Source organism: Piliocolobus tephrosceles, chromosome 2 (genome assembly GCF_002776525.5).
Source record: "Piliocolobus tephrosceles isolate RC106 chromosome 2, ASM277652v3, whole genome shotgun sequence".
Taxonomy (NCBI): Eukaryota; Metazoa; Chordata; class Mammalia; order Primates; family Cercopithecidae; genus Piliocolobus; species Piliocolobus tephrosceles.
In genome coordinates this window covers 15,551,446-15,578,103 of record NC_045435.1, presented here as the reverse complement: position 1 = coordinate 15,578,103, position 26,658 = coordinate 15,551,446, and the positions used below count along the sequence as shown (strand labels likewise).

General features: G+C 36.3%; 1 protein-coding gene across 1 annotated transcript; it reads left to right on the top strand.

Annotated features, from left to right (window-relative positions):
• The first annotated feature begins 868 nt into the window (after nucleotides 1–868).
• On the top strand, nucleotides 869–1,969 carry HTR1F (5-hydroxytryptamine receptor 1F). The gene has a single exon (XM_023216026.1). The coding sequence runs from the start codon at nucleotides 869–871 to the stop codon at nucleotides 1,967–1,969; it is 1,101 nt and encodes a 366-aa protein (XP_023071794.1).
• Nucleotides 1,970–26,658: the final 24,689 nt, after the last annotated feature.

Below are 26,658 nucleotides of genomic sequence, written 5' to 3'. Positions count from 1 at the left end.
TGTGCATTCATCTAAACACAAAGAAGATTAACTTCTTTTAATTTATAACTGAGGTCTGAGTCCTGAAGGCCTTCTTCTGGAGCCTCAGTAAGTTTACTTAATCTAAATGGGTCTCGGTGCTGGGGTGATTACTGTTTTCTTGTCTCCTGCTAAATCATAAAGGCTTGGGGAGTTCCTTTAGACCCCAATAAACTTGTTTGTGGAGTTTCTTCAGACCCCCAATAAAACTTGCTAGTCCTAAATGGATCCTGTTAAGAATTCCTTTGTTATTTTGTCATGCTTCAAGCCTAGGAAAAGCCTAGGCAAAACTCTTGGTGCGCTCTTTGTTATATTCCAGCCTTTGAATAAGGGCACTGGCTCTGAATATTTAACTTAACTACTCAGTCAGTAGCACTGAGACAGTTGTCATGGAGGCCTGCATTAGTGAGACCGGGCCTGCCACACTTTCAAACTTTTTCTGACATGGACAAAAGAGAAAAACATAGCAAGAGTTAATACAGTTTTAAAAACCAATTCTATAATGCCAGAGATTTCACTGAGTAACAAACTAGTGTATCCATTAAAAATTATTGTATTTAACTTATATTTTAAGAAACGTTTTGGAATTTACTGGTTTTTTTTGCTTTTTTTTTTTTTTTTTTTTTACTGTTCTCACTGAATTTCTTAAATTAAATAAAAAGGAAAACTAAAACCTTCCATCCGAACTTCATTTTTTAAATCTATAGAATATTCTGGGAAAACATAACATATCCTTTTTAAAAATTAGTCTGAAAGGAAAAGTTATTGAAGCCTTCTCTGAACTGTTTTTTCTCTTCCCTTGTTACAGGTATCCATTTTTCAGCTACATTAATCTTTTAAAACAAAGAAAATGGATTTCTTAAATTCATCGGATCAAAACTTGACCTCAGAGGAACTGTTAAACAGAATGCCGTCCAAAATCCTGGTGTCGCTCACTCTCTCTGGGCTGGCACTGATGACAACCACTATCAACTCCCTTGTGATTGCTGCAATTATTGTGACCCGGAAGCTGCACCATCCAGCCAATTATTTAATTTGCTCCCTTGCAGTCACAGATTTTCTTGTGGCTGTCCTGGTGATGCCCTTCAGCATTGTGTACATTGTGAGAGAGAGCTGGATTATGGGGCAAGTGGTCTGTGACATCTGGCTGAGTGTGGACATCACCTGCTGCACGTGTTCCATCTTGCATCTCTCAGCTATAGCTTTGGATCGGTATCGAGCAATCACAGACGCTGTTGAGTATGCCAGGAAAAGGACTCCGAAGCATGCTGGCATTATGATTACAGTAGTTTGGATTATATCTGTTTTTATCTCTATGCCTCCTCTATTCTGGAGGCACCAAGGAACTAGCAGAGATGATGAATGCATCATCAAGCATGACCACATTGTCTCCACCATTTACTCAACATTTGGAGCTTTCTACATCCCACTGGCATTGATTTTGATCCTTTACTACAAAATATATCGAGCAGCAAAGACATTGTACCACAAGAGACAAGCAAGTAGGATTGCAAAGGAGGAGGTGAATGGCCAAGTCCTTTTGGAGAGCAGTGAGAAAAGCACTAAATCAGTTTCCACACCGTATGTACTAGAAAAGTCTTTAACTGACCCATCGACAGACTTTGATAAAATTCATAGCACAGTGAGAAGTCTCAGGTCTGAATTCAAGCATGAGAAATCTTGGAGAAGGCAAAAGATCTCAGGTACAAGAGAACGGAAAGCAGCCACTACCCTGGGATTAATCTTGGGTGCATTTGTAATATGTTGGCTTCCTTTTTTTGTAAAAGAATTAGTTGTTAATGTTTGTGAAAAATGTAAAATTTCTGAAGAAATGTCCAATTTTTTAACATGGCTTGGATATCTCAATTCCCTTATAAATCCACTGATTTACACAATCTTTAATGAAGATTTCAAGAAAGCATTCCAAAAACTTGTGCGATGTCGATGCTAGTTTTAAAAATGTTTATTATTGAAGGATGGGGGCTTTTGAGGGGAGGAGTAACTAGATGAATGCTAAATAATAAAACACTTAAGCTTTTAGAGGGAAATACCTGAATAGTGCTAAAATGATAAGGCTATAATTTATATTTTAATAGCAATGTGAATATAAAATTTATTGATTACCATTATTCTAAGGTACTCAAAATTAGAAAATAATGTATGTAGGTTATAAACAATATTTTGCCTATGCAATGTTCCTAAAAAGGTGACTGGAAAAAAAATAATACATATATATACAATATTAATGACAGTGATTTTCCATGTTTATGTCTCACAATAATTATAGAGGAGTTTTCAATTAACAACATACCTCCCTCCATAATTTCTATCCAGTCCTATTGTTTTATAATATAATTCTATTATTTTGTAGAAGAAAATACAATTCACCATAAAGCACACATTTAGCCTATCTCCATTCTTGTCCCTTCTCCATCTTAACCTGAGCAAAAGGGAGGGGGAAGGAGGCAACTCTTACTTAGTGTGACTGGAGAAAATGTAAAAAAGTCAGAGCTTGAAACTGTCCTTGTGTTTACGTAGTAAAGAGTAATCATAAAGTGGGTTAGGTACAGCAAAATAATTCGATACTGAACTTGTGCATATTTAATACGTTTGTTTAATATAAACTTCTAGAATAATATTATCTTATCCATATATTATCAGCATTTGAAATCAAAGCCTTACCTTAGTGACAATAACTCAACAAAGGGGCATGGGTGATGTTGTTATAATTGCTCCTTGTTTACTTAGGAATCAAATTTAAGGCACTACATATCATAGATTACTCACCACAGTTATTATACTCTTAACATCTTCTTACAAGTATAAAATGTATTTCATTTCTGTTAATGTTAATAAGCTCAGTTACTAACTAAATTGTCCGTGGTACTTTGCACTTCAGTATTTCCATACCTTTGATCTAAACATTATTTCCCTTTTATTAGACAGAATGCAATGGAAATTTTTAGAACTTTCCCTTGACTTTAAAATATTTCTACTTTTCCAATTGATAGAAATGAACAGGCAAAAAGACTCATATTGCACTAATTAATAAATGTACACACTTACATATGTTTTTATAATTAGTCACTCTACTAGTTCAGTGAGCCAAAGCAATTTTTTCTTCCATATTTACATAAGGATTTGAAAACAATAGAACCATGAGTTTGAGAGAATTTTATTTTATTTGAACCAGCAAGGTCATAGACTACCTTTGGGAAGACCTATCATCAACCAAGATCATTTGAAAAACAATATATACCTTTTTTTAAGTTGTACCTTTATGTGCATTGTAAATATTCCTTCCTGATGGTGTGCGTAAAGGCACATTACATCAATTTTACATATGTGTATGTGTGTGTGTGTGTGTGTGTGTATATATATCTGTGACAAATTACTCTCAATCTAACAAACATTTACAGAGTTCCCATTTTATACAAGGCATTGAGACATATACTAGATAGAAGATACAGGAAATAATAAAATACAGTTTTTTTTTCCTGAATATGTTTACAGTCTAAAAGGAGAAACAAGAAAAATTAAAACTATAATAGAAACGAGCAAACTAAAATCTAGCATGGAAGTTGTTTACACAGCTATGATGGTGCAGAGGAAAAACTGATTACATCTTGTTTAGAAAAATCAGAAATATTTCACAAAGAATGTATCTGGAACACATGTCAAGTACACAGCACTGGGGCAAGAGAAGTAGAAGAGCACACTCCAGGTGATGGCAACATCAGGATACAAACTGCACCATGTAAGTATTTGGTGGGGCATGTTCATGAAATAGCGATGAGTTTGGCAACTATTTAGAGGAAAAGGAGCCTAAAAGAAAAATTGGGCATTTTTGTGGCTGACTTTGAACGTCAGAAAAAAAAGTCTACAGTCAATTTTATTGGTAATGATGGGTAATCACTGATACTTTTTAGCAAAAATATTACAAGTTTAGAGTGAATCTAAGCAAAAAAAGAAAGAAAACTGGTTCTGTCTCAGTTCCATCAGAGAGAAAGCAGAGTTATTATTGAGATAACGACTTCCTGTTAGAAAGCAAATCAATAATCCAGGCAAGAGGTGATGAAGTCCTGAACCTGATTCTAGCAATGGGAATAAAAAGAAAGAAACAGATGAACGATGGTATGAAAGAAGTACAATCCTCAGGCTATAACAAATTCTTTAATAAGCAAGCAGAGGGAGAGACATGAGTCACTGCGATGACGTCCTTAACCAAAATGAAGAACCCAACAGAAAGGGCCTAATGGTGAATCAGTTACTTCTTTTTTGGGTATGTTTAACACATAAAGACATGTCAGAGCTCATAGATACTAATGACCACGTCTGGCTCAGGCAACACTGACAGGTAGATGAGGTTTCTCTCTGACCTCAAAACTGACAGGTAAACGAGTGTCCCAGACATCTCTTTTGTCCTCACTTCACTTGACCACCCAAGGGCCCTTATGCTATGTTGACAGGCCAAAGTCGGCCATAGTCCCTGTCATTCTCTGCTTACTTCTCTTTCCCTTCTCTTCTCACTTACCAAAATTTAATTCTGTGATGTCTTCATTCAATGACTTTGCTAAAGTTAAAATTATCTGTTAAGTTAACTTATTTATACCCATCTCAGAAATTTATATATTTGTATTGGGAAACTAACAGACACAACCCATCAACAACCCAAGGAGAGTAAGGCTCACCCAAATACAGATACTGCCCTCTGGTCTGAGTTGGACTGAGACCCAAATCAAGGAAAATAACATTGTAAGTGACAAAGTCATAGATCCCTTCAGAACTCAGAGGAGAATCAAGTTTATCATTACTGTGTATGATCCAAAGGACCACAACAAATTCCAATTATTATCACTTCATCTATGTGTTTCCCCACATACTGAGGGTACAGAACATGCCTTCCTTCATCAAAAAATATGAATATGAATATTTAGATATTTTATTTTATTTTATTGAGTCAGGGTCTCACTGTTGCCCAGGCTGGAGTACAGTGGTGTGATGTTGGCTCACTGCAACCTCTGCCTCCTGGGCTAAAGCCATTCTCCCACCTCAGCCTCCCGAGTAACTGGGACTACAGGCATGCATCACTGCACCTGGCTAAGTAATCTATCTTTCGTAGAAAAGGGGTTTTACCATGTTGTCCAGATTGGTCTTAAACTCCTGAGCTCAAGTGATCCTCCCACCTCAGCCTCCAAAAGTGGTGGGATTATAGGTGTGAGCCACCACAACCGGCCCATTTTATTTTTCTAGAGACAAAGTCTCATTCTGTTGCCCAGGCTGGAGTACAGTTGTGCAATCACTGCTCACTGCAATCTTGAACCCCTGGGGCTCAAGTGATCCTCTCACCTCAGTCTCCCCCGTAGCTGGGACTACAGGCATGCACCACCACACCGGGATCATTTTTTTTATTTCTTACTTTTTGTAGAGATGACATCTTGCTATGTTGCCCAGGCTGGTCTCAAACTCCTGGCCTCAAGTGATCCTCCCACCTTGGCCTCCCAAAGCATTTGGATTACAGGCTTGATCCACCACACCTGGCCTCTCTTTAATATCTTTAAAGTGGTAGGGTCAGGTAGGTTACATAGAGATTAATCATCTATAATTTGTACTTTCGTTGAAACTTATGAAGGACAGATTACAATTAACATGATACATTTCTCTGAATACATAGGATTTCAACGAGATTTTTCTCTCATTGAAAAATCCTCCAAGTTACTAATAGCTAAGCATTTTTACAGATATATATATATATATATATATATATATATATATATATATATATATATATATTTGGCACCTATAACAAATGTAGCAATATAAGAATTTATGTATTTAACTGATAAGGTAGAAAAAGAAAATATAAATATCATAAAAATAGCTAAATACTAGATAAGGAAGAGTTACCTCCAGCTAGAATTTTAAGTATACTGGCACTGGAAAATTAAGTGAAAATTTTATTTTTGCTCCACTCCTCTAAAACTTTTCAAGTGATGAAAGGCATGGAAAAGAGACCAAAGAAAGACAGAAAGTCACACTACTAAAAACTAAATTCACTCCAATACTCTACCATTAGACATACCTATGTAAAAATTATGCTTGAAAATTCACTTCTGCTTGTGAAACATGGTCTTAACTGTAGAACTGGTTTAAGTACATGGATTGTCTAAGTCAATTGAATTGTTTTGGTTTTGTTCTATTTTACAATAAACACACAGGGTCAAATCTCTAGCACAGTTTATCCAAGTCCTGGTAGTCGGTGGGTCCATCCTTAAGTAGGGCCGATTTCCATTTTGAATCTCCAAAACCAGTTTCCTCTCCCTTTTGTAGTGGTTTTGATTCCCCACCCACCCATCCCCAGCTTGCCCTAAGTGGTATGTCCCTTGTTTAATCAGTTATGTCAGTTCCAAATTTTAAAATTCCCTTAGTCCAGCATCATCCCCATATTCACAGGCTCAAAGTTAAGCTTGTCCCTCTGTACCCAAAGAGTCCTGTGTCAAAACTAAATGGAGAATTAATCGGAAGCCAATTACTAGGCAATGCATTGATGTGCTCCACCAAATAGCATGAAAGTGGAGATTATCATAAGGTTATTGCTGAAATGCATTCCTCTACTTCAAGGAAGAAACCATTTTCTGATGACTTTATACCAGGCTATTTTTAACTTATAGGTCAAAGAATTAGGTTTACTGCTTTGCAGTACAAAGGAAGCAAGAAAAATATTTCCTTAACATATCCTGAAGTCCTTCAAAAGTAATCCTGCTCAATTCAAAATGTGTCCATATTAATTCGTTTCAGAAAATGTGTTCCTAGACTCTAATAACTAGATAACTAAAATGATTATATTCAGACCTTTATTTTGCCAGAAAATATTTCTAAAAACAAACGAGTATTTTTGTCATGAATAAAGTAAATATTTTCTTATGATATTGTGATAATTTATCTTGCTCTTTTGAGCCAATATGCTTTCTCTCATTATTTGAAATGAGAGAAACTTACTGTTGAGAGAAATATTTTCCAGCATTATAATAAATACTGAGTTATTCATACAGAATATCTTCTCTGTACAAAATGTGGCATACTTGAAGTCAATCTGGAAAGAATACAATTTTTTCTTTTTTTTTTTTTTTGAGGCGGAGTCTCGCTCTGCCGCCCGGACTGGAGTGCAGTGGCCGGATCTCAGCTCACTGCAAGCTCCGCCTCCCGGGTTCACGCCATTCTCCTGCCTCAGCCTCCGGAGTAGCTGGGACTACAGGCGCCCGCCACCTCGCCCGGCTAGTTTTTGTATTTTTAGTAGAGACGGGGTTTCACCGTGTTAGCCAGGATGGTCTCGATCTCCTGACCTCGTGATCCGCCCGTCTCGGCCTCCCAAAGTGCTGGGATTACAGGCTTGAGCCACCGCGCCCGGCCAAGAATACAATTTTTTCAAAGAATTTACACACTCTGGTTAGGCCAGAAACGATAAAATTTTTGTTTGAGTAAAAAGCATATTATTTTATCAACAGTAACAATTGTAAATCTTTCAAAGCAATCTTTCATCAAAACTTGTTTTTGGTTTCAGTTCCAATTTTTACCGCAGTTTCTTCCTCTGCAAGGACACTAAAATTACCTTATTGATTTATGTAGACATAGAAAACCAAAGCAATGTGCATAAGAATCACCAAAGATGCTTGTTACAAAGGTAAATTCCAGATTTGAAATCAGAAAAGGCTGAAGTTGAATTATGGTTCTTCTGCTAATCATTAACTTGATGCTAAGCAACTTTCATCTAACCTGCTTTCTTCAGATTAGAGATGAACAACTACGGAGATAAAGTGAAATAAAGCAAATGCTCTTGAAAAAACGCTAAAAGACTACAAAATAGGAATTTGCATTATTTATCACTATTCCCCCTACTAAGGAGTTAGTCAGAGGGCATTTGACTTGCAACCTGGTGTTCTGCATTATGTGCTTCCTGTTTCTGAGTGTGGAGAAGCATCAGTAAGTCGTCGATGGCCTTCTGCTCCTGGCTCTCCATGGTAGAACAGTAACTCCCAACAACCCCATACACAGCCACAAATACCACCCTGTGGGTACTCACAGTCTTTTCCTTTGCTCTATACTGCCATCCTTATTACTAAAAGACTGGCATGCTCAAAGCTTGTTTAGCTTTCTAGAAAAATGTAATGCAATTATTCTACCTTATTAAATTCATAACTGCAATTATTCTTCTATTGATGTATTCAGAGACGTTTTTCCATATGTTCTAGATTAGGGTTTTATTTCAATCCTTTAAATAATAAAGGTGAAATTTTCAGAAATGAAAATTCTAAGTTGATGAAAACAAGACTAGAGGTGTAATTTTAGGTTCTATTAAGTATTAGAAAAAATACTACTAATTTATATGCAAATATTAACACTTAAGAAACTACTCAATATCAATGTCTCTCTGTTGCTTATTTCACTGCATCCAGACTCTCTTGCTTGACTTTTAGGGTTTTTATAAGCAAAGTACCACTCTCTGGAAAATCTTACTTCCCACTGTCCTCCTTAGTCCCAACAAATGCTATCTTCTCCAATATGGTCCCTCTCTCCACTGTCCTCACCACGTGCCTTCTTCATTCTTGTCTCCATTGCTCTTTAGGCTTTTTGTTTTCATCTCCCACAAGAAATGCCCTCCACCTCCTTGATGTTAAGTAACTTATCCTTCAAGGTACAGATTCAATTTCACTTCCTCCTTGAAACTGAATCCATACTGTGCTTGAAGTCAGTATCCCTCAATATTATTTCCAATAATTCCTTATTTGTTTTAAATATCTCCAATTTCTTCATGAGTGTTTGGTTTTTATACCAACTATAAAGAGTACTGTAAGTTACTTAAAGGACATGTGTTTATTTCTGTCCCTTCCACATATATCCCAAATGTTTATCTTCACTTCTCTATGTAATACAAGAAATACAAATGTGTTATTATCAAAAAGGAAACTGAGATGTTGCTAAAAATAGAAAAGCAGCGCTTATTTTTCAAGGATTAGAGAATACCTTACTGATAATGAAATACGTAAAATTCATAGAACGCTAATTTTGTGGAAATGTCTATGCATAATGATAAATTTCAAAAAGCTGTTTGCTAATTAAACATTATTAATCATTTATGCAATATATAAGTATGCTTTAAATCACCTGTTTTAAAGACAATATTTTTTATTATTGTCTTTATAATTGTTATTATTTTAAAACAGATATAAATAATTAATAATCCACTTGGTCATATTAAAATTAAGCTATTGGCTTCCAGCCCACCTAATGTGAAATTACTTCTCTTCATAACTTCCTTGCTGGCCCCAACCCCCTCTGTTTCACAATTTTTGTGTGGATGAAAAGAGGATAACATTCTAAAGTAGGGAAATATCTTTGCAATGGAATAGGAAATGCAATATGTTCTTCAGCTCAAAAGAAACAGCTCTTACCTCCTGAGGAATTATAGAACTCACTCCATATATTTTTAAAAGCTAGAGAAACAACTTACCAGTTTCTTATGAGTTTCACTTAACTCAAGCATCTTAAAAGATCAAATCTTAATGATATAAAAGATTAGATCTTTTACATTTTAAAAAGCTAGATCTTAAATTTCTTAAGGACTTAAGTCCCACACCTGTTTCACCATCCTATATGATTATGGTACAAGCACTATCAGGTTGACCAAACAGAGAGATGCCAACCCTTTAACACTGCCCAAATTTACAGCAAGCACCTGAGAACCACACCAATCACAGGAAACACACTATATGTTAACTCTGGCAACTGAACTGGACTTGCCTCATTCTCCAAGAAGCCTGTTCATCATGGTTGTCCCTCTGTTCACAAACTTGTATTGTCATTACATATCCTAGAAAAAGGGAATAAAAGGTAAATTGCAAGTTCATAGATTTATTTATTGTGTTTCTATTCATTTCAGTGTTTCAAAATATGAAACTGAACTCAACAATGACTTTTTGTGTTAAGCTTTGGGGTATTTTCCTATTTTATCATCCTATCAATCTAAAGGTTTAAATACTATCTATTCTACTTGCCATACTTACACAAAAATAACTTCAATTATAAATGCATGCATATATTAGGAATCGACTGTCCTTTTCCCTGTTCTTATTAGTATATCGTATGCAAAATATTTAGAGGCTCAGGTTGAATAATAGATTTCTTATATTTGTATTTTCTATTGAGTATTGTCTGAACGAGACTTGTGTATGTATGCAATTAAACCTGAGCCAAAATTTAAATGCATTTTCTTTCTCAAAATCTTCCCATTAATGAAAAATAATATATAGTAGTTGTTTTATTTCATTTTAAAAAAGACAAGAAAAAACAGTCAAGTTTATTTTAACAATTTTAATACCAATTGCCCAAACTACAGAAAATGTTTTTTAGGAATCTATGAGGTATAATCTGCTCACTTTGTTGCTGTTGTTGAGGGTGGAAAAAAAATAAATGTATGCTGGAATTTAATGTTGCTTAGCCCAAAAATATAATATAATATGAAATAAACCATGTTCTTCAAATAATGAGTGTTGGCTTTAACTTAATGATTTCAAAACATCCTATAGCATCCTGTTAAGAAAACTACAAAGGAAGAATAACCGTGTGCAGTAGACATGAATTTTAAGTGCCCAAGTGCTTGTCCAAAGTGTTTGTGGCAGCCTGAACTTTAAAATGAGTTTCCTTCATTTGACCATGAAACCTATCATAACTTCACCTCTGGCCCTTCACCTCACTTCACTAAAATCCAAAGACTTAGCGTTCTCATTTTTAAAACTCAATATAGAACAAAGACAATTCTTTTTATTTTTCTGAAATTAAACAAAATTCAGTAAATGTAGTTACTGAAATATCATTACTAAATAATATTCTAGACAATTCCTTTTTAAAATGTTTAAAAAATAAGTAAACATAGTTACTGAAATATTGTTATTAAATAATATTCTGAATTCAAATCTTGCAAGAACAGTTTTGAATGTAATCACGTCGAATTATGTATTAAATTTTGAGAAACAGTTTCCTTCAACTTTTCCCTCCCAAAATAAATCTTGACAGAGACAAAGCGAAAAACATTGTTGGCATTTAAGAGAATGAGAAGAAAAAGTTTTAATGAATGCTCTCTGAATAAATATGTTTGCAAGTATTCAATGGAGAAAGGTATACCTTCATTAATTATTAAGGAAACTATGTTAAAAAATTATTTTAAAGCAAATCTTTGCACCTATTCCCAAATATTTGCGAACAGGTAATTGTACTTACTCGAGAAAAGTGAAGTTTTTTTACTTTTATTTGTATCTTTGTATCCCCTTTTCTCCCCTCTCTCCCTCCTCCTCCTTATTTTGATTACAGTATCACTTCCGTATACACAGCTGCGATTTAGAGGGTGGAGCTTTGGAAGGTTCCTGCGACTTGCTTGCTGAGATGTTAAAGGGACTATTTTTCTACCTCTGCAGGCACAAAACCCACAACCACATCGGCCCCCTTGCGCTAGCGTTGGCGGTAGTCTTCGTTCAAAGGAGATTGTGGGCTTGGAGTTTAGAGCATGCGCAGTCACAGGAGCCTCAAATTCCCTAACTACGCTGACCCCTCCCCTCCCCTTCACATCAGCGACTGGGTTCATGCAGAAGTAAATTGACTGTAGAATAACCGGACTGTTTATTGCCTGTTACTCAGCTTGCTGGTAACTATTATGCCGCACAGTGGTTCTCTCAGAGCAAATTGTATCTTGTACGTTGTCAGCTTAGCTCAGCTGAATTTAATTTTGTGATACTAGCACAAATGTAATACCACGTTTACCCGTTCAAAGATAGAGGTGTCCACATCACGTCTTGACACTGCTCCAGAAACATCTAACAGGTGTCAACTAAGATAAAACCTTTCTAATTGACCCATACCCCCCCCCCCCCAAAAAAATGTTCTCTTTTTCTTTTATTCAGGAATAGGATTTACAGTACAGGTTTTTCTAGCTCTTGTCCAAGTATTTGGGGGAAAGAATAAGACAAATTATTTCTTAGGGACATGGCAGGAAATGGGATTTGGATACATTTCTTACTCAGAAAAAATTCCATCAAATTTTTAAGAATATTTTCCTCTTTTTTTCTATTTTTTTGTTTGTTTGTTTCTTGTGTAATGATTTGCAATTTGCTGAACCTCTGACTTTGACTTCTCTTAAGTTACCCTCGTTCACTAGAGTTCCTGGATCTAATGCTTGTTTTATGCCACAAGTTCTAAAAAGTTCTCAATATCTTCAAATATAGCTTTTACCTCATGTTTTATCTCTATCTCTCTCTTCTTCTATAATCCCAACTGGATAAATATTACACCGTCTTATTCTGTCCCTCATGTCTCTTTTGTATTTTCTGTTTCTTTATAACTCTGGGTTTCAATTACAGATAATTTTGGGCAAAATCGTCCATTTTCATTCTATGTTTCATTTCTAGAACGGTTGGGTTTTACACATCTATTAACTTTTTACTCACCATTCTATATGTTTGTGTGAAACATTGTAAACAAGCTTATTTTTATTTTTTCAGTTTTACAATTCCTACATATGAAGACTTTTGAGCCTTAATATTGTTTACAGTTGCTCTCATTCACAGTGTCTTGTTTCCCTATATATTTAGTGACTTTTTTTCTCTTTACTTTGAGCTTTCTCATTTTCATTTTCTTTCCTTTGTTTTCTTTTCTTTTCTTTTTTTTTTTTTTTTTTTTTTTGGACAAAGTCTCACTCTGTTGCCCCAGCTGGAGTGCAGTAGCACAATCTCAGCTCACTGCAACCTCCGCCTCCCGGGTTCAAGCGATTCTCATGCCTCAGCCTCCTGAGTAGCTAGTATTACAGGCGTCCACCACCATGCCCGGATAATTTTTGTATTTTTAGTAGAGATGGGGTTTAACCGTGTTGGCCAGGCTGGTCTCAAGCTCCTGACCTCAGGTGATCCACCCACCTCGGCCTCCCAAAGTGCTAGGATTACGGGTATGAGCCACCATCCCTGGCCTGAATTTTCTCATTTTCATTTGAACTTTATCTGTGGAAATTATTTGAGGCCTGAGATGAAAGTGGATTTCTTCATGGGAGGATTAGCATTTGCTTCTGTCAGGTATTTGTGGATATTATCAGTGCTGCATCAATTTAAACTAAATCATTGGCTTCAGGTTTCTCGCTTGAGTGGGTGTGTTTCATAACACCAGGTGGTGTGAATTCTGGATACAAACTTGAATAGAAGCCAAATTGTGGTTGCGAATCTTCAGGAGAAATTCTTTCCACCTCCCAGGAGAATCAAGGTTGAATCATCAAGTTTCAAGATAGGAAATTTTTGGTTCTGTTCCAGATTAATGTCAGAGTTTATTTCTAATGCATTCTTAAACTCGGAGTATAACACTTTGGGGTTCCGGTTTTTTTAGAAGGAATCTCCTGATATAATCTCAAACTTGAGTGGGTCATAGGCTTTGTCTTCCATCCATGAACCCTTAACAACAAATGCTTGAGATCTTCTGTGCTCAGCAAATGCCACTAAGGCAAAAAACCAATGTCAGTGCTTTACTTTTCTCTCATGGTTTCTGCCTTAAACTTATTTAAGTAAGCGGGTCGTAGTTGTCTAGAAAAAAAAAGCTCTAGAAGTACCAGAGGAATAAAGAGCTACCAAAAATAAATTTGACTACATCTTTTTCACTGTCAGCCCAGCATTTACTTTTGTTTTTTTAAAGTAGCCACAAAAAAAATCTTTCTTACGTCAAAAAAACCTTTCAGTACTGATTCTAAGTAATGTAAACAAGCATTCATGCTTGCATAATCAATTGCTACTACCAAACCTGAGGTCTAAACAGTTACAGAACAGGGATTTGCACTGCTATTTGCTGCCCTCTGCAGGTGAATCTAAAACTCACAGACAATATTGGAATTCTGGAAAACACAGAAACCTCTATATTCTTTCTAATGCAGATGTACATTAGTGAACTTGAAATAAGACTGTTCATGAAATTGCAAAGCATTTCTGTTTCCATTTCATATATGCCATATGACTAGGACATTTTACCTGTTGGATGATTGAGAAGTAGGTATTTCTCTTTTGAGAAGGTTAGCAGTAAAAAGAAAAGAGAAATATGCTTAAGATAGAAGTTATGTGTTGGTTTGATTTTGATTCTTAAATAACAGTGTAGTTGAACATATATGTCAAATTGTAAATCATTGCTTGATTGATATTGAATCATTTTTTTTCCTTTAAATTCCTTTTCATTGGTTGATTAGACTACCCCTCATTCAAGGAAACTTTTCTGGAATATCAGCCCTCAAGTTCAAAAGCCTTGTAAAAGACTGTATATCTCATTTAATTCCTCCAACTATTAAGTTTCAAAGTATAGATATGGATAATAGAAACCCCCAGAATAGATGAAGGACTGTAAAAGTGAACGGTTTCTGAGCCTACTTTACTTATGGCACCCTGAGCAACTGAAATATTCTATTCCACAGAATATTTCCACATAATTTTCTTTTCGAGGTGAATATAGGTTCAATTTCTTAAATATAGCCACACAGGATATAGGGGCAGTAAGAGATCTGATGCAGCCCCAGTGAGCATCCTATGGCCTGGTTTGGCTTGGGAATTCTGAAAGATTCCAGAAAGGATGTAAAAGTCGTAGAGACAGACAGGGAGAGAGCGCACGTGTGTGCACGCCCATGAGCTGCCCTGCAGAGGTCCTCTGGAGTGCCAGAAGTCACCACAGCAGATCACATCTTGGTTGTAATCACATCTTGATATTGATGTCAGCATGAAAGAGAACTCACGAGTACCATATGCAATGAGTTATATTTCAAAGATTACAACACAGCATTGAGACAGCTCAAACAACAAAAGTTGTGTCCTAAACCTAAGGTGAAAGAGTGTTAGGGAGAACAGATTCTGAAAGTCAAGTGAAACACTGAGAAATCCATGGAGCAATGAAGCTTACTTGAAAATCATTAAGCTTTATCCTTCAGACAGAAAAGGGTATGGAGATAGAGATTTTATCCAGATGGAAGAAAAACATTACATTTCACACCAGCGTTTGTGATGGGAAAAAAATAGTGAAAGATTCTAAAGAAGTTTCTGAAGAAATGTTGCCAGCGCAATCACTTGGGCTTTTGTCCATCCTTTCACTAGCATCTTACTCTCTGTTTATGTCGGGTGTTCATCATTTCTTCTGTTCTACCTAGCCCCTCCCTTAGTTTGGATAACTCTCCCCTCTAAAGCAAAGTACCCCAAGAACAGGTATTAAATCTATTTTGCTTATCCTTTGTCTCAAATACCTAGAACGGCCCTGGCTTATGGTACGTACTTGATAAATACTTTTTAAAATGACATAAAAGTTTTTATTAAACTAGATGGCTAAAGCACACATGAGAAACCAATCTTTTGATAGAAATATTGAATTAAGGCAAGATATTACTTTTACCTTCTCTTTCTCATTAGTGGACTGAATACATTTTGTGGATACTTGGTTTATGGCAGTTACTAAGACCCAACTTAGAAAAGAAAGTCACCATTTGTCAGCATAAAGGACTGGCAGATTTTATCCTTTTCTTGGTATTGTAGTTTAAATGTTATAATTTACTCTTTTCCCTTTAGAATGTCCCTTTTATCCTCAATCTCTCTGACTTTAACATCAGTAGGAAGAGTGAGACAGGAGTCAGAGATTTATTCATTAAACAAAAGAAGAAAAGGCCAGATTCCAAATTACTGTACAATAATGGCTTAGTATTTCAAACAAACATTGTTATTTGCTGCCCCTTACTGGTAAGATAATACAATTGCTAAATCACATATTTAAAGTGTAGTCCTTGGCCACTAAAATCCTGTTTTGCAAGAAATAGCTCCTTTACCACAACAAGAATTGTACCAGTTGGTTGTGTCGAATAACAGAACACCGTATGGGAGGAGTTGCTTAATAGAGGCCGTTTCCTGGCCATCACTTGGATAATTTACAGAAAAGTTAAGTAGAAAAAAATACTAAAGTAAACCCCATAAATATAAGGCATCCTCCTTTGCTTGAAAACTTGAAATTTATCATTGACAACAAATACTATCAGTCACTTTCTTAAAGTAACAAGTTCATTTCATTCATTTTTGAGAAAGTATTTTCCAAATGCACACATCTGAATAACCATGGTTTGTCTGGCAGTCACTCTTTCAAGTAGAAAAAAACATGCCATGGTAAGAAGCAGATAATTCAGTTGCAATTCAAACTAGATCCCTAGTGATTTTCTCAAGATAACCATCATCATACTCATTGTTCAACAAAAGTGCTTTATGCACACTTCCCATGTCATCACCCAAAACATTAGAAAAGAGCAGGACTGAACTGCTGGAAAAAATGCCTTAGTGGGTGCTTTAGAATAAACCACAGTGTTCTGAGAGTTTCCAGAACTGTGGAGTTGCGCCTTTGGATGCAGAAACAGCAGTTCTGCCCTGGTCTCTATTACTGGTGACTGGGCCCAGGGATTCTGGTTATAAGAGTGATGTTTTTCTGCCTCTCGTGACAGGTTAGCTAGCCATGGGGGATGTTAATTCCAGCACAAACTGGCCATAGCTTTGCCAAGAAGGTATCCAGAACTGTAGGATAACAACCTAATGTGTGGTTTTTAGTAGCTTAACTTCAGTAAACAGCATATAGATCCTGGGACTGCACTGAAACAATCCCAAGACAGTGTGTCCCAAGAAAGTGTATACAAAGGACCTGATTTTTGGCTAACAAGTAGACAAGATTGTAGATAAGAAAACAATGCTGAAAATCTAGTCTAAAAGGCAAGACAATGTTGAAATGGAAAGTGAATAATGAAGTCAAAAGTCAGTAGAGAGAAAACAGGTAAAAAGACAAACAATTGAAGAATCGATGTGTGCAAAAGCTGAGGAAATAAAAGCCTCCAACAGCACAGGATTCTGGTGACCTTCTCTATGTGGTACCTGGTGTATTGATAAGAGATTCAAGGGTGGCTCCCTAGAGGAAGGAATTATGCAGGGCTGAAGAAGATAACTAGGCAGAAAAAAAAAAAAAAAGAAAAAAAGAAAACTACCTAAAATTAAAAGGAAATAGGATCAGAAAAAGTGGCCCCAGAAAGAAAGCTATAGTCAGATGACAATTCCAAGCAGAGACGTGGAAAATTCTGTACTGTATCAGATATGCTTAGTGTCCTTCCCACCAGAGAGAAGAAAAACAACTCTCTTCTCTTCCCTTCCTATTAGAAAGGTATTTCTACTAAACTATTAGAAAGAATAAACTATGAGAAAGAATAATACTGGTCGTGCACAATGGCTCACACCTGTAATCCCAACACTTTGGGAGGCTGAGGCAGGCGGATCACTTGAGATCAGGAGTTCGAGACCAGCCTGGTCAACATGACAAAACCCCATCTCCAGTAAAAATACAAAAATTAGCTGGGTGTGGTGGTGCATGCTTGTAGTACCAGCTACTTGGGAGGCTGAGGCAGGGGAATGGCTTGAACCTGGGAGGCAGAGGTTGCAGTGAGCTCAGATCCCACCACTGCACTGCACTCCAGCCTGGATAAAAAAGTAAAAAAGCAAAGCTATGTATCAAAAAAAAAAAAAAAAAAAAAAAAAAAGAATACTGTCTTCTCCTCCTCATTTTCAGCCAGTTCACTGAAACTTCATCCACCACTCTCCACTGAAAACAGTAAAATAGAATAAAGCCATCAATGGCTTTCTAACTGAAGCACACTATAGACTTAACTTATTTTAATCTTCATGTTGCTAATTCATTTCAATCAAGCCTCTTCTCAAAACTCATCTCGTAAGAGAGGCTTTCCCTGACCACCCTAACTAAAACAGTGCTCATTATGGCTCTGTTGCTTTCCCTGACATTATCCCTTTTTTAATTCTATTATAGAGAATTTCAAATATAGAGAGCCAAGAGTGCCAGTCATTCATGTGTGGTCAAGAATAGTGCTTATGGCCACAAGTCAGACTAGAAAATCCTATGATTCATAAAGCATCGGGAAGAGTGCGTGGAAAGGTCTTGTCTCAATGAAAGGGATTAATTAGCACCAGCCTAACTACTGAGCTTGTCTCATCAAAGGAATCTAACATTCGAGACCCAAATGGTCAAACTGTTTTCAAGTAACATAGCTGTAACCCAGAACAAAGCTCAAAAATTCTTCTAGGAATTCAAAAATATTCAACACCCAATGAGGTAAAATTTACATCATCTGGCAACCCATAAATAATTATTAGGCCTGGAGAGAAGTAGGAAAATAAGTCACTCCATCAAAACCAAGCTAGAATGGTCAGCACATGTTAGAATTAGCAACCAACAATATTTTTAAAATTATAGCTGTATTCCATACATTTGAAAAGTTAGAGATGTAAAAGATATTTATAAGACCCCAACCAAAGTTTTAGAGCTTAAAACTACAAAGTGTAAAATGAAAATGCTGAATGTAGTTAATGGCAGATCAGCATTTCAGAAGAAGAGATCGGAAGTTAGTAAGCTTGCATACACAGCAATAGAAACTATCCAAAATAAAACCACAGAGAACAGGGAATGTTTTGTAATGAACAGATCTGTGAGCTGTCACACAATTGAAACAGACTAATGTACACATATTTATAAGTGCCTAAAGGACGTTTCAAAAGGGGGAAAAGAAAAATTATTTGAAGAAATACAACTGAAATTTTTCTAAATTTGATGAAAACTATAAAGCCACAGATCCAGGAAGTTCAAGAAACCCCAAGCACAAGAATCATGAAGGAAAATACACCAGGGTACATACAATCAAATTGCTCAATACCAGGGGAATCTTTTTTTTTTTTTTTTTTGAGAGGAGAGTAGGCTTTATTATTCTTTATATTTTACAAATGAAGAAACATCCATTTCTCAGTCAGTGAGTCAATTGGACAACATTTATCAAGCATCTGTTCATTCATGCTGCAATGTGAATGTATCATGAATGATCACATCTGTGAATACAGAAAAATAACAAACATACCATTCTTGCCTTCAAGAGCTCATAGTCAGGCCACATTTTTCATTTTTTTTCTGAAAGGCAAATATCTTCTCTCATAAATGATGAAATGTACTTGGGGTTTTCTGTAAGAATCTCAATCTAAATGCAGAACAGAAGTCCAAATAGATTTTTTTTAAAAAAAAGTTTAAAACCTTAAAAACCGTTAATGTTACAAAATCATTTCATCTTTTATGAACAGGTCGTGATGTGTACATAGAGATGTTGGCTTCCTTGTTCAAAATCAGTAACCACAGAACCACGTGAAAACTGCCCAAGAATCCCTGATGGCATCACATCCAAAAAAGGAACAGAGGCAAAACTTGAGCAGAGAGAAATGGCAGGCCACATCTGCAAGTCTTTGGAGACACGAGTGTAACTGTAAATATTAAGGGTCTATAAAAAGTCAATGAATCAATTAGAGATAAAATTCTGTTTCATTAAGATAAATTCTTAATGATGGATTCAACCAACCACATTTTACTGTTTTATTCTGTGAGTTCCTTTAAAAAAAAAACGTTTATTTTAGGTTCGGGTGTACATGTGCAGGTTTTTTATACAGGTAAACTCATGTCACAGGAGTTCATTTACAGATTATCTCATCACCCAGGTACTAAGCCTAGTACCTAATAGTTATTTTCTCTGCCCCTCTCCCTCCTCTCACCCTCTACCCTCAAGTAGGCCCCAGTGTCTACAAGGCAATCCTAAGCAAAAAGAACTAAGCTGGAGACATCACGCTACTTGACTTCAAACTATACTACAAGGCTACAGTAACCAAAACAGCATAGTATTGGTACAAAAGCAGACACATAGACCAGTGGAACAGAATAGAGAGCCCCAAAATAAGGTCACACACGTAAGACCATCTGATCTTCAACAAAGCTGACAAAAACAAGCAATGGAAAAAGGATTCCCTATTCAATAAACAGTGCTGGGATAACCGGCTAGCCATAGGCAGAAAATTAAAACTGGACCTCCACCTTACACCATATACAAAACTCAACTCAAGATGAGTTAAAGACTTAAATGTGAAACCCAAAACTGTAGAAGACCTGGAAGACAACCTAGCCAATACCATCCTGGGCATAGGAATGGACAAAGATTTCAATGACAAAGATGTCAAAAATAATCACAACAAAAACAAAAACTGACAAATGGCAAATGGGATCTAATTAAACTTAAGAACTTCTGCACAGCAAAAGAAACTATCAACAGGGTAAACAGACAACCTACAGGATGGGAGAAAATATTTGCAAACTATGCATCTGACACAGTTCTAATACCCAACATCTATAAGGAATGTACAAAAATTTACAAGAGAAAATCAAACAACCCCACTAAAAAGTGAGCAAAGGACATGAAGAGACACTTTTCCAAAGAAGACATACATGCGGCCAACAAGCATATGTTAAAAAGCTCAACATCACTGATCACTAGAGAAATGCAAATTAAAACCACGATGAGATACCATCTCACACCAGTCAGAACAACTATTATTAAAAAGTCAAAAAATAACAGATACTGTCAAGGTCGCAGAGAAAAGGGAACTCTTATACACTGTTGGTGGGGGGTGTAAACTGGTTGAACCATCGTGGGAAGCAGTGTGGCAATTTCTCAAAAAGCTAAAAACAGAACTACCATTTGACCCAGTAATCACTTAAATTGTGTCTAAGTTCATTCACTTAGATAGTGTCTATGGCTGCTTTCACATTACAACAGAAGAGTAGGATTTAGAAGGAAATTGACACTAGGTGCCAATATTTTGTAACAAATGAAAATAAAAACACCGCTAAAGCAGTACTTAGAGGAAAATCGATAGTACTAAGTGCCATTCTAAAAAAAGAGAAAGGGCTGGGCGCGGTGGCTCACACCTGTAATCCCAGCTCTTTGGGAGGCCAAGAGTTTAAACAAACAGTTTAAAGCCTTTAAAACAATAATGTTACAAAATAATTTCATCGAATGATTTTGTATGTGGATCACTTGAGGTCAGGAGTTCGAGACCAGTCTGGCCAACATGGTGATACTCCATCTCTACTAAAAATACAAAAATTAGCCAGGTGTGGCAGTGGGCACCCATAATCCCAGCTATTCAGGAGGCTGAGGCAGAAGAATGGCCTGAACCCAGGAAGCAGAAGTTGCAGTGAGCCGAGATTGTGCCATTGCACCCCAGCCTGGGCAACAGAGGAAGAAGACTGTCTTAAAAAAAACGAAAAGAAAAGAAAAAGCATCTCGAATAAATGATTTCAGTTTCCACTTTAGGAGTAGTATAATGTGACACAGCCTCTAGGGCCCACAAAGCCTAAATTATTTACTATCTTCTCTTTAAAAAAAAGTTTACTCATATAGAATATAAGAATTTGACCTAAGAGACATTTATGAAGTATGCCATCCAACAATAGCGTAACACACATTCTCTTTAAGTGCACATGGAACACTTACCAAAAGAGACTGTATTCTGACACATAAAGCAAGTCTCAATTCAAATGGATTAAAGCCACACAAAATGTGTTCACTGGTCATGATAAAATCTATTATCAAAAACTTATCTGGAATATTCTCAAACATTTGGAAACTAATTGATACAACTCTAAATAACTTAGAGGTTAAAGAAGAAAACTAAAGAGAAGTCAGAAATTATTTTGTATTGAATGTGAAAACAGAACGTAACAAATTTGGTGAAATGCCAGTAAAGTATTACTTAGGAGGAAATTTATTATAAGAGCCAGTAGTAGAAGAGAAAAAGATCTCAAATAAATTACTTTAGCTTCCACCTTAAGAAACTATTTTAAAAGATTAAATTAACTCAAAGTCATAGAAGAAAGGAAATCATAAATACCAGAGCACGAACTAATGACATAAGAAAGAGAAAAATCAATGAAACCAGAAGTTGGTTATTTCAGAAGATCGATAAACTTGATAAACTGCTAGCCAGATTGATCATGAAAAAGAGAGAAGATACAGTGAGAGACGGAACCTCATAAAAGAATCTACAATTACTAAAGAATAATAAGGAAATATAAACAACTTTATGCCTACAAATTCACACCTTAATGAAGTGGAAAAAAAAAATCTTGAAAGACAGAAACTGCCAAACCTCAATCAAGAAGAAATATACAACCTAATAACCATCTATCTATTGACTAATGTGAATCTATAGTTTAAAATTTTCCCATAAAGAAAACCCCAAGCCACTTTGCTTCACTGTCAGTTCTACCGAACATTAAGGGAAGGAATAATACAAATTCCTCACAAGCTCTTCTAGAGAACTGAAATGAAGAGATGTTCTAATCACTTCCTACTCACCCTGTTCGTTAAGGAGGGGTCCCCTCCCTAAGTAGAACAAGATGGCCAAATACACAACACCTAACACTGCACAGATGAGACTAAGAGATTAAGATTAGTCACATATACAGTAGTCACAGACTGGGGAAGATGATACTGCAAGCCACATGGCCACATGAAGCTTGCACTCAGGAACAAAGCAGGAACTGCAGGAGGCAGACTATGTAGGGAAAACAGGGTGGGGTGACCACTGGTCCCTATGGGAGGATGTGATTGGCTTCTTTGAATAATTTTACAAGCTGACAGGGAGATAAAACCTGTTAGGTTGAAGACTAGGTAGAGTGCGATTGGTCCAGCTAATAGAAGAACTAGTTGGACAGAGAAACTTTCACACTGGTGGGAGGCAGATCTGATAAGAGCACAGGAACACACAGCTAGGCCTTGGAAGCCCAGGAGGCTTGAAGATGTCAAGGCAACCCATGGATCTCAGGCCTCACAGCGTAAGGGAATGCATACCAGTTCATTCTATGATGCCAGCATTACTGTGAGAAAAAAAAAAATTATAAGGAAAAAACTATAGGCTAATATTTCTCACATAGATTTAAAATTATAAACAAAATTTTAGCAAATTAACCCAACAGTACATAAAAGAAAAATACACCTTTTTTTTTTGATTGTTGATTTGTTTTCTGTAAGCCAGGCTGGAGTGCAGTGGCGCAATCTTGGCTCACTGCAACCTCTGCCTCCCAGATTCAAGCGATTTTCCTGCCTCAGCCTCCCAAGTAGCTGGGATTAAAGGCATGTACCACTACACCCAGCTAATTTTTGTATTTTTAGTAGAGACGGGGTTTCATCATGTTGGCCAGACTGGTCTCAAACTCCTGGACTCAAGTGATCAGCCCACCTCAGCCTCCCAAAGTGCTGGGATTACAAATGTGAGCCACTGCACCTGACTCACCATTGTTTTTCAAGTGTGGTATTTATCCCAGAAATACAAGGCTAGTTTAACATTTAAAAAAAAATCCGAGTTTTAAGAATTGTATGTTCATCTCAATAGATTTGACAACACTCATTTCTGATTTTAAAAAAATAAATAAATCTTAGTCTTAACACAGTGGCTCACGCCTATAATCCCAGCACTTTGGGAGACCAAGGCAGACAGATTGCTTGAACCCAGGAGTTTGAGACCAGCCTCAGTAGCATGGCAAAACACAGTCTCTACAAAAAATACAAAAAAAATTAGCCTGTCATGGTGGTGCACACCTGTAGCCCCAGCTACTCCAGAGGCTGAGGTGGAAGAATCACTTGAGCCCAGGAGGCTCAGTGAGCTGAGACTGCACCATTGCACTCCAGCCTGGGCAAGAGTGAGACCCTGTCTCAAAAAATAAAATAAAATAAATAAACGGTAATCAAATTAAAAAGTTTTTAAATCTTGGTAAAAATAGAAATAGAAGAGAAATCCTCAATCAGATATAGAGCATTTATGAAAAATCTGTAACTAACATCATACTTAATGGTGAAAGATTGAATGCCTTCCTCCTAGGATCAGGAAAAAAATCACAAAAATTTCTATTTCTATTCAACATTGTGCTAGAGGTTCTATTCAGTGTGAATAGGTAAGAAAAAATAAATAAGAGGCACCTGGTTTGAAAAGAAAGAAGTAAAATTCTCTTTATTAGCAGTTGAGTAGATAATCTATTTATTAATAAAATCCAATAATCTTCAAAAAATTTATGAACATGTAAATTAACTTATTAAGTCTACAGAATAGAGGAATAATACACAAAAACTGATATTTCTATAATCTCTAAGCCACAAACAAGCATAACACATTTGCCAGTTATATATAGAATAAAAAATTTGTATTCAGACAGTCTGAAGAAACTCAATAGTAAGAAAATTAACAGCTCAATAAAAATTGGCAAATGATTTGACCAGATACTTTATCAAAGAAAATAGCACATGGAAAATAAGCATATGAAAAGACGGTCAGTATCATTAGTTATCAGCGAAACAAAAACCAGAATCATTGAGATACAACTCCACATCTATTACAATGGCTATATTTAAAATAAAATTTAAAACTGATTATATCTAATGTAGGAGAGAATGTGGATGAACTGGAATGTTCTTAATACTGGTGGGAATAATAATAGTGGGAATATGCAATAGTATAAGCACTTTGCCAGTTTAGGCAGTTCAGTTTCTTTAAAAGTTGGTCATACACCTACTCTATGATCCAAACATTCCACATTCCACCCAAGAGAAATAAAAGCATATATACACACAAACACTTGCACATGAATGTTGATAGCAGTTTTATTTGTAAAAGCCGAACTCTGGAAACAACCAAATTCCATCAATAGGTAAATTTGTTCTAAAACGGAATGAACTATTGATAAGCACTCCTATATGGTTGAATCTCAATAAAATTATTCTGAGTAAAAGCCAGAAGAAGAGTACATACTATTTTATTCATACATACAAAATTTAGAATATGAAAACTAATGTGTGGTAACAGCATGGAAGTGGTCTCCTGGGGTTGAGGAACCGTAGGGACAAGCAGGAAGGATTACCAAGGGGCTTCAGAAAACTTTTGTGGATGATGGATACCTATGTTCATCATGTTCGCGGTCTCACGCGTGCACACATACATCAAAACTTAGCAGACTGTACATGTTAAATATGTATAGTTTATTGTGTGTCTGTTATAATTCAATAAAATTTTTTTAATAGGCATTAAAAATAAACTGGGTAGTTTGACTTCTTTGGGCTGAGCTTTGTTGGTCAGCTGATAGCTGGCTGGTCTAGGCCTCAGCTGAGATCACTTAATTCTGTTCCGTGTAATCTATTATTGGCCAAGAAGCTAGCCTGAACTTTGTCACACGGTGGTGGCAGTATTGCAAAAATGAGAAAGCAAAATTGTATAAGAGAGTAAGCAGAAAGCACACAAGGCTTCTTGAGGACTATATTCAGAACTGGTATATTGTTTTTTCTGCTGCCTTCTATTCATCAAAGCAAGTTATAAGACTAGTCCCGGTTCAAGAGATGGGGAAAAATACCTCTTTATGGAAGGAGCTGCCAACGTAGCATAATGAACATGAATATAGGGAAGAGAATACTTTAGGCTGTTTTTTCTTGCAGTCAGCCTAACTTAAGATCATTGTTCCAGTTATCAGATCATTATTCTAAGATCATTATTAACTAGTGGATTTGATTGTGTGATGTATTTGTCAATATCATCATTGATATTCAAGTTGTCTGTATTTGGAGAGTGGGGTCCTGTGTTTACTTGAGAATTTCCTGACACATCTTCTATGGCTGAAAACTACAATTCCCAGAATTACCTTCCCTATGTGACTTTGAGTTAGATGTAACTTAGGCAAAATTTGGAAGTTGGAAGTGGAAGCAGATATTCAGTGGCTTCACAGACCTCTCCATGAGCTGTCATTTTGCCTGTGGGAGGAAGACTAAAAGCTTCTCACACTCTTCTCAAAGTCTTGCCTTTCAAGCCACTTCAAGCTTCAAGCTGAAAACATTAATGATGTGATCCTCTGGCTTCCTTCCCAGCTTTTCCGCACTCATATAAATTCAGTTCTTATCATAAACCTTTCTGCTTCCCTAATAGTTGTCACGGCTCTTCTCTTGTCTGAATCTGAGTTGATAAAGAGTTTCTTCAAGTTGGCTCCTGAGTCCTTTGGACATACACAACATTGTAGTCTTTGGTAACTCGCTTGCTTTCTCAAATAAGAAGATATTATAAGGTTATCTTCTTGTATTCCTGCCTAAAATCTAGAACCAGCTATTTCTTCAGGGACTCCCTGCTTTTTAAGTTACTTGGAATAGTTCTCCACCTGACTACTTATTTATTAATTATAGATGTATTAATAATAGCCTATACTACTATCTGCCGTTAAATTCTCTCATTGTACTTATATTCTAATGGAGAAGACAGAAAATAAGCAAATAAAGTGAGCAAATAAATAACAAGAAAGTAAAATGAGCAAATAAGTATTTTCTCCACTAGAATGCAAGTCCAATGAGATCAAGGATTTTGATTTGCTCACCGCTGTATCCCTAGTGCCTAGAAAAGTGCCTGGCACATCACACACACTCAAAACTTTGTTAAAGATTAAATGAAACGTTTGTTCCTGGTTCATATCCTTTCCTTCTATTTTAGACCAGTGACATGGCCACCACTTATAACAATACTCTGCACAAACAATGCTCTGCACAAACTAGGGAGCAACATTCACATTGCAGATCATGAGAATGGCACCCTAGGATGGTGGACAACCTCAATAACAATTCATGGCAGCCCTGCGACCAGCTTAATGGACATCTCTAACTGA

Excerpts from the sequence above, each read along its gene's own strand:
- HTR1F (XM_023216026.1), top strand. The coding sequence starts at position 869 with ATGGATTTCTTAAATTCATCGGATCAAAACTTGACCTCAGAGGAACTG.